General features: G+C 41.0%; 1 protein-coding gene across 2 annotated transcripts in view; it reads left to right on the top strand.

The window, feature by feature from the left end:
• The window catches only part of LOC146558014 (glutamate receptor ionotropic, kainate 2-like), a 65673-nt gene that overhangs the window by 11127 nt on the left and 42512 nt on the right, over nt 1-12034 (top strand). The window contains exons 2-5 of one of the 2 annotated variants that reach the window (XM_085248217.1): nt 6689-6856; nt 7835-8092; nt 10525-10706; nt 11641-11694. In XM_085248217.1, coding sequence (XP_085104343.1) covers nt 6689-6856; nt 7835-8092; nt 10525-10706; nt 11641-11694 — 662 coding nt within the window. Of the gene's footprint in view, nt 1-6688; nt 6857-7834; nt 8099-10524; nt 10707-11640; nt 11695-12034 lie in introns of both variants that reach the window. The other variant, XM_085248216.1, reaches the window with a different exon arrangement.

Below are 12034 nucleotides of genomic sequence, written 5' to 3'. Positions count from 1 at the left end.
TAAACTCCCAGTCTCTGTATCTGTCACAGAGGCGAGAAAAAAAAAAGCCTTTCAATGTTCCCCACAGAGAAACAACATAAAGACAACTGAAAGCTATTTGCCTGCGAAGAGTGAAAATGACTCCTCTTCCCGAGGCACCACTGAATGATGCCTCAGCAAGAGCTCAAAGGTGTTACCACCTGTGTACATCTCATATTACAACAACCATAATGTCTTTTGTTGTGTACCTCTGATGATTTGTGTGTAGCAGAAGTGTCAGCAGATATTTTCTAAAATACCTCTCATCTAACCACCCCCATGGAAAATAGGGAATTGTCATTAGATTGTTTTAAACCATTTTTAATACGTTCTAATATACATACAGTTCTGATAATATATAAAATATTAATGTAGCCCAAAATGTAATTATCTCCACTTGTTCTGTAATGTTAATAAATCATTTTGGGGTAAAAAATGATTTCTCTGCATGCCTGTTTGGGAAGAGATTCTCACTGGGGGTGTGCAGTGTGCAATGTGGGAAACAGATTTGTGATACTAACTGAAATTTTAAAGCAATTTAAAAAAAATAAAGTAACCCTTATTAGTATTAAACTCCTTTGTGACCTTTTTATGGGTTTATAAGGAGCTTTTTAACAAGCTTTGTAGCATGTATCTATGTGAGCGTGTTTGGTCATACAGCAAAACAACCACAGAACGTGTTTCTTTAGGGAGGTTGTGCAATCTCAAGTGCAGGCACATATTTTCTGTGAATAGTCAGAATGTGTGTGTGCACCCTTATATGCCTATGTGTGCAGGCGAGTGTGAGCACTTAGTGCTTATACATCTTATTTTCACAGTAGTTGGTATTTCTTTTCAGTTGCTTTCACAATTCGAGAGCAGTGAAGAGGCTGGAAACCGCTAGCAGACAGAAGTCATTTAGGAATTCAGCAATTCAAGGCCTGTGGAAGTGTACTCACAGTTTGGCACAATTAGTACCAAAAGGGGTCCCTGCTTGACAAATTAGCACACAAAATGTCAGCCGGTAGTTTAGCACATCCACAATAAGCCCTTGCAAATTAGCACATACTTTGAGGAGGGAGCTGGCACATTATTATGAATAGAGAGAGCCTAGCAAATTAGCACATCTGTTGCCAGCGCCTGGAATTAATACATGTTATATGATCACTGGTTTCCCACTTGGAGCCGGGTCAGGGATGAGGGCCATGGCACACATTCTAAATGAAGACAGTATGTGCTCATTATAAGAGATTGATGAAATTGATCTTTTTGCAATGGATAAGCTCATTATTACTCTGAGTTCAGCTCAAGTTAGGCATCTTTAAATGCTGCAGGCGGGAGCTATAAATTCTCTCATCAGCCACATTTTCCTTGTACTCAGTGGATTCTTGCATGACAGCTTTGTTTAGTTTCAATCTTCGAAGTGCGTGATTGTGTCTGTTTGCACTTGTATGTTCAAGTGTGTGACTCACTCTGAGTCTTAGCATCCAGCAGTGGCAGGTGACAGTCCAGCCCAGTGTCAAGAGGCTTTAAGGTGACAGGAGTGATTCTATTCTGGAGAAAACAGCAACAAGCCAGACAAGCTAGATAAAAACTGTTGTTCACACACAATAGCTCCTATGGGTTTCATCTTCAGCTTCGAACGGGTTAGCTGATTATAGATTTGTTTTTTATTGATTGGTAGTACTTGTTTTTTTCCCTTATTTTTCATGCTGTATATCATATTCTGTTTTAACTATGCTTGGTACTTTTGCAGCAAATGTGCATTCCTGATTTTGTGCCACCAGTGACGAACGTCGCAGTTATTTTGATTCACCTAAACGTATTGACTTATCAATCTCTGGCAACCCCTCATCATCCAGTCCTTGATTCGGAGTTATATTTAGGAGCTGCTCATTAACAGCCCGTTAATTATCAGGTCGCTGCTGATTCCTTCCTCATTTGTTCTTCAGCTACATTTCACATGTTGCCTGCATCACACTCTAAAGTGCTACTCTTGGGCTCACTAGACACAACCAAAAATGTATTGAGCATCTTTCTAAACACAATATTGTTTTATTTGCTAGTTTTACAGTTTCCTCTGTCTTGCTCTTTCAGTATTAATGCTCATCAAGATAATAAGACCATAAAGGATGTAGTTGCCAAACAATGCATTGGCATGTATAGTCTTGGCTACAAAATGTTTAAACACAGCATGCATGTCTTATCGTACACACAGACTAAAATAGTGAAGAATGTCACACCTCCAAAAGCAATGAATATTTACAAGAAGTATTTGACAAATAAGCCAACATCCTGCAGTGATCCAAATAGTTATAATTTTTGTACAGACTGCAGAAGATTTTTTGTATGATTGGCTGTCATAACACGAGAGCGCTTCCAGCAGAGTTTGAGCATCCTGTGTGCTGGTCAGATTTTCAGGGATCTTCAGGTCGAGATAGAATTGGCTCTTGTGTGGCATAGGAAGGTCAGTCATCAGCTCTAAGAAGGGGAGCTTCAGATTAACGACCAGGGGCGGCGAATCTCTGCAGGCCTTCATGCATCATGTCCCATTCACCGCCAAACATGTCAGGGTGCGCTCCCACTGGGAATTTCAGGGATATTTATGGAGCGTTTCCATCACTTTTGCCTCCTGCCTGTTGCACTGATCCTCTCTGGCTGAAAGATGGAGGAAGGAAGAAACGGGCCAGCGGGTTAGGGTGTGGTAGATGTTGGGGTGTGGTGGGTGGAGGTCTTGCAGCCAGACTGAAGGCTTTCATGCGCATACCTGGGCCATTTGCCTTAGCAACGCGGTTGCTCGCATGTTGCCATGGCAGCCACCCGACTGCCCACTGCCATCCTGCAGCTGCACTGCTGGTCATTAGTCACAGAGACAGGTCGTACACACTATCACAATGCCCTTCCTCCACCAATCAGCTCCTCACATGCCAAAAGTGCCGGTGCCTCTCAGCCATAGCATAGCTGCATGAGTCGCCATGGCAACATATCTAACTCCCATCTCTCATTGTACAAGAGCATCCTTCAGTAGAGAGAGCTAATTGTGCTAAATGTATTTTCATTCACAGTTTGCAATGCTTCGCAAGTGCTCACAATTCAACAAAGTAATAAAAAAAAAAGTCTTAGCTTTAATCTTTGTTCCAAACAGCATGTGATCAGCAGATAGACTTTACTGAATGTGATTTTCAAGGTTGTCTGTTACTAGTGTTTTTCAAGTATGCCCTTCAGAGATGTACTTTTTCTGTGTACAGAAGTTAATTTAGAACAAACTTAACTTCTGAGAGATATTAAGCCAGTGAGCAAGTTATTGCATGAATTGTAATCCAAAATACACTTCATTAACAGTGATAAAACATTAAAAGGGAGGAAAGTATACAGACACCCTCCCGCATTACGCTTTGGTCTTGACTTTCCGCTCAGTCTTTCTCTCTTTCTTTCAGTGACACACAGGCACACACATATCCAGGCACACTGAAACACTCCGATCAGCGGGCCCTGTTTTCTCGTCAGAGTGATTATCCAGCTCATAACTCACTCAGAGCTTTCATTTGCACCATAATTCAAACCAATCCCAGTGATGGAAGCTCTATAATTCTTACATGCACACACACACGCACACACACAGGCTGATTATCTCAGCTGCAACTCACACACCTGCAGTCACACGGACCACAAAAACAAGAGAAAGGAGAAGATAAATGCAAATATAATAGGTAGAGTGTTATTAGACTTTAAACAAGGTAAATATACATTAACTCGTATGGGTTTTAATGTCACTTATGTCTCTTGAAAGATGCATAACATCTACTTTGGGAAGGAGCACGAGATGGATTAGTCTCTATAATCAATAGTGCAAATGAAAACCAAGGATTCATGTAGCACATTAGATTCAAAGGAGCACTAACGCAAACGATAACCACTGCTATTCCATTTATTAGCATTTTGAAATTTAACTGTAAATATTTTATGTTATCCTCTGCAGACTTTTATTTAATGTTTCTTCTCTGAGTTCTTAAGGTACATGATTTCTATCAAACCAGCATGCCCAAGACATACAGCTTGCCAGGGAAATCAGATGTGCATAACCTAAAGTCCTTATGCTAATTTTCAACAGCCCAGTGGAGCTCAGCCTGCTCCCTCAGGGCTATACTGTAATAATTATCTATTAGGTCAGACTGACATGATTTCTATCATCTTTAATGGTGATTTTTGGGTATTCGCTCCTTTGAAGATTAATGTGTCATTTCAGTAAAATGAAAAGCCATGAATAGCAACATGTTCGCATCACATCGCTGTATAGGAGGAGGATTTACACATGAAAAAATCATTAACTCAGCTCACTGAGTGACACAGTGACGCTCAGAATGTGTGCTTCATTGCCTTCTTAACTTTGTACATATCTCTTATCACAAACTGCAATGCTGGACTGGGCTATATATAAATGAAAATTCCATAAAATAAAGTAAGAACCCCCAATATATGGCTGTACTGTGGTGACAGTGACAAAGCTCCCTTCCCCGGGTTAATGACATCTTCTTTGCCCTCCTGCTCTCATTTTCTATCACTGCCTGCCATGGCCAGATGCTATTTATAGCCGCTATCTGTTACTGTAAAGCCCTCTTTCTTTCTGTATTCTTTCAAAAAATGTGCCACTCTTTCAGTTTTACTTCCCCCTTTGCTCCGTATAATTGAATCAATAAACAGGCTTTAAAGTTTTTCATTTTGGATTCAGTCAAACTGACTCTCTGTCCTCCAAGAGGATGGGATCCATAGAAGGACTCGTGAACTCTGCTCTCGTCTTCTGGAGTGTTTCTCAGAGCTCCTTTCACAACACCCTTTCATCTTTCCCCCCTCATGCATTCTCTTTTAAGTTTGATTTTTGTATAGCCTTCATGGGATTTAGACCACTTTCAAAGGTGTATCAGCTGTTGAAATGTGTTGTCTTCCTATGTTTTTATTTTCATAGCTGAAAGTGGCTGATTAACTCCAAAGCTGTTTCACATTCAAATATTGTTGGTGTGATTTAATATATTAAGAAGAATAATAACTGTATATGTATAGCACTTAAAAAAACAACACACAGTGACAAAGTGCTTTGCAGTTGGGATAAAAACACATTAAAAGCAAGTGTCCATATTTATACATGCAAACACAGAGTAATATGCTACATAATGCTGCATATCAGACCCCCTTTCACGCGGTTTTACCTCATCCTGTTGATGGATGTGTGAAAATTCTCTCTGACCCCAGTTACACCTGAAATTGCATATGTGCTGAGTGGCTGGCTTGTGGATTAGATGATGTGAACACTGATATATTTTCATAAATGTTCCTAAAACCCATTAAAAACAAAACAAAACAGAACATGCAAATTTGGTGCAATTTTTTATACCCAATTCCAGGAAAACATTTTAAAACTTCCTATGATTCAAAGTTCAAAATGATCCTTTTTTATTCTCCTCTTTGGTGCATTCCCTTAGTTTATCCACTTTGTGAATCAAGCTCCTCTTCCTTTAAACCAGCGTTCCTCGAAATGGCTTGCAAACAGAAGGTTGGGTCAAAGCCAGAGCAACTACTGTAGGGATAGCTGCTCTAATTGACATCCTAAAGATCCAAGACTTGTGTGAGATGGGTGTTTATAGCAGTCTAAGAATGACTTGCATCACCTGTGGGACCATCTACAATTTCAAAAGGATCCCAAAGACAGAAAATAGGAGAAAGCATACCAAGTCCAGTGTAAATACATGCAGATAAATTATGCTTGACATAATCAGAAAACAAGACACATTTGTAGTGGCTCACTTTAAACATTGATATTCTTTGTCTCGGATCCTGAAGTGCATAAATAGACCAGCTGGAGCATTAATTGTCCCTGTTGTGCTCAGAATAACTGACAGTTCTGAAGGATGCTATTTTAAACTGACAACACCTTTCTTTGCAGCAGTAATTATAGTGTCTGGTTATGTAAAAGTTTTTATTTCATCAGTTACAGACACCAAAAAGGTAACAAGATTTGCCAGACAGCAACAGAACCAACCGAGTAAACAGTGAGATATACAGTTAGGTTCATATGTTTTTAATTAGTATTGTTAAAAATGCCCCAATGGCATCTTAATTTCTGATTTGATTGACCTTCTCGTTATCTGTCTTTCTGACTTGCCTCTATTTATACCCACTTTAAATATGTTTCTGATTTCCCCCGTGGCTCTTATTCTCTCGTCTACCTTTTCACTTTAATTTCCCTCTGCTCTTGCCCGGCTTTCTTTGCTCGCATCTCATTTGAGAATCATTTAAATCAATGGGACAACTGGTAGAGTGAACCTTTCTGTCAAGGCTGAGCGAGGGAGTTAAAGAAGGGCAACCACCCCTGAACTCACCTCCCAATGCAACTAATTGCCTATAATTACGCCGACGACTGCCACAGAATGCAAATCAGCAGGGATCCAAATGCCTACTCCGCATTGTAAATCTGTTTCATGTCAGCATGAAACTGAGCTGTGAAAAGCATTGAACACAGCAGCATCAATAATATGAGTACAAATACTTAAAAAATGATGCACTGCTTGAGCTGTAATTGCCTGCATCATATCCATCATTTACTTGAAGGTTTCTTGTGTTAAGGAATCTATGGCAATTATAGGAGGCTGGACTCGCCATTCAAACGTTTTGTTCTCTCCTGCTTTTTATCCCTCAGGAGGAATATTTGAATCCATTGAGAGCGGCCCCTCGGGAGCAGAGGAACTAGCCTTTAAATTTGCCTTGAACACAATCAACAGGAACCGCACATTGCTCCCCAACACCACGCTGACCTATGACATCCAGAGAATAAACATCTTTGACAGCTTTGAGGCTTCCCGGAAAGGTGAGTCAAGAGGAATGGAAAGGACGTTTAGCTGAATCTCACTGTGAGTGCTTTTTGTTCTTACATGAATTTGTATTTTACAGGTAGCCATTCAGACAAACGCTGCACACTCTACTTTCCTATTTGAGTGTCAAATCGATTCATGTTTTATCAGTTAAAAGGATAAAAGTAATGTCCATGTATAGCTTGTATTTTTATGCTGTAAAGCCCATGTGTAATGCATTAACCTTTTGTAAAGGAAACCTAAAACCTGCCCTGTTGGTCGCTGATGATGGACAAGCATTTGTGTTCATGGTGTCTGAAATCTCAATTTACTGCTCACAGTAAAGAAGATTATTGCATCATTATTATTATTATGAACGTGTAAACCGGGCAGTGATTCGAGATAAAACCACAGAGTACATCGTAGAATATTTTCTGTTATTCGCCCCATCTAACCACTAATGCAGTTTACATCCACAAACGACTTGACATTTATTTGTTAAAATGGGCTACTAATTGACAGAGTTTAAAGAGAGTTGAGCTAACGAAGGGGAGAAAAATGACCAAAGATACCTTGTGAAGTCCTCACAGTTGCGAGGCTTATTAATTTGCTATTTTTTTCCCCGAGTGTTCCCATCTTTTTTTTCCCCCCTCTCTTTGTTTGCCCACATCAATCACAACCACAGTGGAACAGTGTGAAAGATGTTCTCCTTCCTACTCAAACAGAGGTCCAGCTTGTATAAACAACGCTCCGAACCGCTAGCGGCTATAAAAGAAAATTCCACAGTCGGAATTAAGATTATCCGCTGGGCTGAGGAAATTATTAAGCACCGGTTCTGTTTATGTTTTGGTTGCTTCAGGTGACATGTGGACAAAAAAAAGAAAAAAATTGAGCAGAGAATATGAGATATAGTGAAACTTAAAAGCATAACCGAAACATGAAACTAACTGTCTTTTTGTTTTCTTTTGTTTTATTTTTCCTTGCTACCCCGTCAGCATGTGACCAGCTTTCCTTAGGTGTGGCGGCCATTTTTGGCCCCTCACACAGCTCGTCAGCTAACGCGGTCCAGTCCATCTGCAATGCTTTGGGAGTGCCCCACATCCAGACCAAGTGGAAGCATCAGGTGTCAGACAACAGGGACTCGTACTATGTCAGCCTATACCCTGACTTCTCCTCCCTTAGCAGAGCCATTCTCGACCTGGTGCACTTCTTCAAGTGGAGAACAGTCACCGTGGTCTATGACGACAGCACAGGTACAGGTACAGTCGGTGTCTGTCTTCATTTTCCACTGGTGCGTGTTTTGTGTGATGATGGATGTGACAATTCTTAAAACCAACCAAAAAACAATGTCCAGTAAGAAAGAAGTACCAGGTGATCTACAAAAAGCAGCAGTGCTGCTCAGAGTTCAGAGAGTGCTTTGTAACCTGTCAAGTTAATTCAGAAATCAATAGCTTACTGTTCTGCCTTAGTCCTCCAGGTGCTGCCCGTGTCAGTCTTCCAGGAGAGTGAGCAGCAGCACAGAAAAAAAACGAGAACCACATTACCCAGAATGACCCTGTGTCTCTTCAGATTAATGCAATGCAGAATTGTAGTATGTGGGCGCTGACAACAGCCATTAATAACACACAGAGACACTTGATCTCTGAGGGTGGCAATCAAATGAGTCTCTGAGCCATTTTGTCTATCCTGTGACTTTGCGGAGTGCCTCGTAACGTGCTTTTTAAAAGGCGAGTCGTATTTTAGCTGGAGTACAGTGAGAGTTTTACAAGGTAAAGTATAATCACTCTAGAGAAGATAACAATATTCAAATGCGTATTCACAAGTTATGAGCTTTTTGGCATGACGTGGTTGACAAGTAAATGTAAGTAAATTACAGAGCAGAGAGGAGGATTAAATTTTCAGGTTGCCTAATGAATTCAATTTCTTCTCTCCACCAGTCTATATAGTCTTGTAGTTGACATCCTATGCAGCGCCTCTAAATAGATACGAGAGCCCTTTTGTTCCTTTTGAAAGCATCACCTTTACAGCCATTTGACTTCTTCAAGTGTCTCTTCTTCCACATCTGTGATATATTGTAAATAGCCAATCCTGCAGCGTTCTAGCACTCATACATTAACCTCAGCTGATATCCCATTGGCTCGTCCCGCTTGCCACATTATTTTGACTCATCTCCTTGACCTCCCCTCTCTTCCTACCTTGGAGCTCAGTATGTTAACACCCTCACTCTCCTGCAAACTGTCCCGGAGAGATGCCAAACGGGGTGATCTCTCACCTCTCTCTGCATCAGATAGGAGCTGCTTGGGCCTCCTCTGTGGTACGTATAGGCTGTAACGCACCTGACGCCCTGAAAAGTGTGACAGCTGCACAGCCATGTTGTTTACCCCCTCCGTTTCCACCCGGTCTCAGGCTGTAATCACACAGCTTCATGCTCCAGAGCCCCGCGCTGCTGATTGGAGCCTATCTGACGGCTGACAGGAAAAACTATCAGAGGGGATAAAATATTCACACACAGCCGTTAGAAGATCCAGGGGGAAAGTCTGAAGGAATTAGCCAGAGCCCACAAACATCTACAATGACAGTGTTTCCCAAACGTTGAGCTCCCTTGACAGATTTTTTTTCCTAGCTTAACACCTCCCAAAGTGTCAGTTCGAACAAAAACAGGGAGACGCAGACATGCCCTAGAGTAGGGATCTATTGGGATTACCTGAGGAAAGCTGTATAGGTTCAGTATTCCTCCCTACAATGGTACTTTTCAAGGCGAGACCTGCATGTTCCTATTTCACACCAATCTTTCTATAGGCCTCAGGGAGACCCAGCCCCACTCACAGTAAGACCATTAAACTGCTCACACAGCACTTCATTTCAAAATAAAAAATAGGCTGAGCTATCTTAAAGTGGTTGAAAAAAAAAATCCTATCTCTCTCCAGTTCCCTCTCAAACTATCCTTGCTGCTCCATCCATTTTTATACCCATGACAAGTAATCATCTCTCCCATCAATCCAGCCTCTTTCATCCCTGGACTCTGAAGTTCTTTACTGAGGGAGAAACTCATTGTAATCTCATCACAGTATCTCCCGGAGAGCTTTCTACCTGAGCGTGTGGTCGAGAAATGAAAGGTGAAGATTGTAGCTCAATGTGTGACGAAGGCGCCGGGCTCCCTGGGGGCAAGTACAAGCTGGGCAAACAGAGCCTCTCTCATCAGAACACGTCTGAAGTGTATGTGAGAGAGGCAGAAGAGGCAGGATTGACCACGGCTTTCCATCTGGATAAAAATTGAACCTATTCCGCGCTATTCTATGGTATCATGGAAGACAAGAGCAAATCACCATTTGGGAAGCTTCTTTCAGGATGGGACTTTCTGTAGGAGGTTGCAAAATGAGGCGCTCTCTGTATTGTGGTTTTTGTTATGAAAGAGTGCAATGTGCTGGCTTGGTGTAACATTCTCTTGATAAGTCTGTAGCTGTCTGTTTGCTTGCCAAGCATGAGTAGGAGGATCAATAGACTGCGGATTAAGAAGACATGCATATGAGCATATTTTTTCTGCTGAGAATACATGACTCCAATTGGTCTTCATGGCCTCCTTAGAATCAGAGTTACTTCAAAATGGTGGCACATCAAACACACCATATTGCTGCATCTTTAAAATGGTCCTTTCACACTATATATGTATCCTCTTTGTCTGCAGGTCTCATTCGACTGCAGGAGCTGATCAAGGCACCTTCACGATACAACATTCGTTTGAAGATCCGACAGCTGCCCACAGAGACCAAGGACGCCAAGCCACTTCTGAAGGAGATGAAGAAGGCAAAGGAGTTCCATGTCATATTTGATTGTGGACATGAGATGGCTGCCTGGATCCTGAAACAGGTATCAACTCACCTTAATGAGCCCTGATACTCTCTTAGACTCACAGATGTCTGCAGCATTTGTGAACAGCATAAGTAATTTTATCACACTGTTTCCTGAATTTAGTTAAAAGTAAGTTAGCTACTGTATAAAATTTACATAATTTCCCCTTAAAGAAATGTTCACATGTTACTGAGTACCCAGACTCATATATATACACATATATATGTGCTAAATAATCAACATAAGTCCATTCGTGATCCCTATCTTATTCTTTCTCTCTTTAAGAACTGCTGCAGATCTGTACATCTTTAATCCTTGTGTGTTAGATATCTACTCGTGGCCCGTCATAATGGATGCTTTCCATTGTACATATTTTTTTTCTTTTAAATTATAAAGTCTAATTCTGCTCACAGGCATGTTCAATTCATTTAGCAGAGGCGCATTATTAATGAGAACCGTGGGGGTTGTTGTTGAGCTCAAGTCTTCTCACAAGCATATTGCACAGTTGGAGTTCTCTCTATAGCTGTGTGTCAAAACTAATGATTCTTTATTGTGGCGCATATTTTGTTTGCTATTTATCGTTGCATGCACAATGCAGTGCCGAGCCCGCATGGACTTAGGATATAATGTACAACGTATTGGGAGAAACGTGAGCAATGTGGACGCATAGACTGATTTTTTCAAGCAAAATTACTGTCAGTGTCATGATACCGTCTCGGCTCTGAGTGTAATAATAACCGAATAAGTCTGTTCATCAGTCATCAGGACAATTAAAAATGCCTTGGCAGGCCCCCGCTTTCACATTTTTTCCAGTCTCAGGTGCCTTTCTGACAGGTGTCAGGGTGGCAATATGTATTAAATAACAGGTCAATTAGTAATTCTAATACCACAATTCATTAAGCTATTTGTAATTGACTTTTAGTTACTGCTTGCTTTTTATTTCTCCCTGTAGGCCCTGGCAATGGGTATGATGACGGAGTACTATCATTATATATTTACAACCCTGGTGAGTACCCTGGGACTTTTTTGTTGTTGACAAGATGTGATGATAGACTGTGTTTTGTTACTTTTTTTCTTTTTGCACAGCCCCGTCCACTTGATAACATGCTGTTTGGAGATATTTCGTCTTCTGAGCCTATTGTAGTGCAAACATTAATCTGTTTTTTTTTTCCTTGTTGCAATGAAAAATTACCTGTCACTTTTTCATTTCTGAGAATACAATTTAATACCGCTAACCGAGAACTAGTCAAAGAAAAACATCCCATTATTTTCATTTTATGTGAGGTGTTTTGAACCCGAAGTGCAAGCTGACTTTGCGATCACAGAAACCGATGCCCTTGAAAGGC

This window comes from Mchenga conophoros, linkage group LG15 (genome assembly GCF_057382185.1).
Source record: "Mchenga conophoros isolate Kocher_MC1m ecotype Shallow Benthic linkage group LG15, M_conophoros_male_GT1.1, whole genome shotgun sequence".
In the NCBI taxonomy this organism is placed as follows: Eukaryota; Metazoa; Chordata; class Actinopteri; order Cichliformes; family Cichlidae; genus Mchenga; species Mchenga conophoros.
The sequence above is the reverse complement of the archived record's forward strand: the minus strand, read 5'-3'. Positions and strand labels throughout refer to the sequence as shown.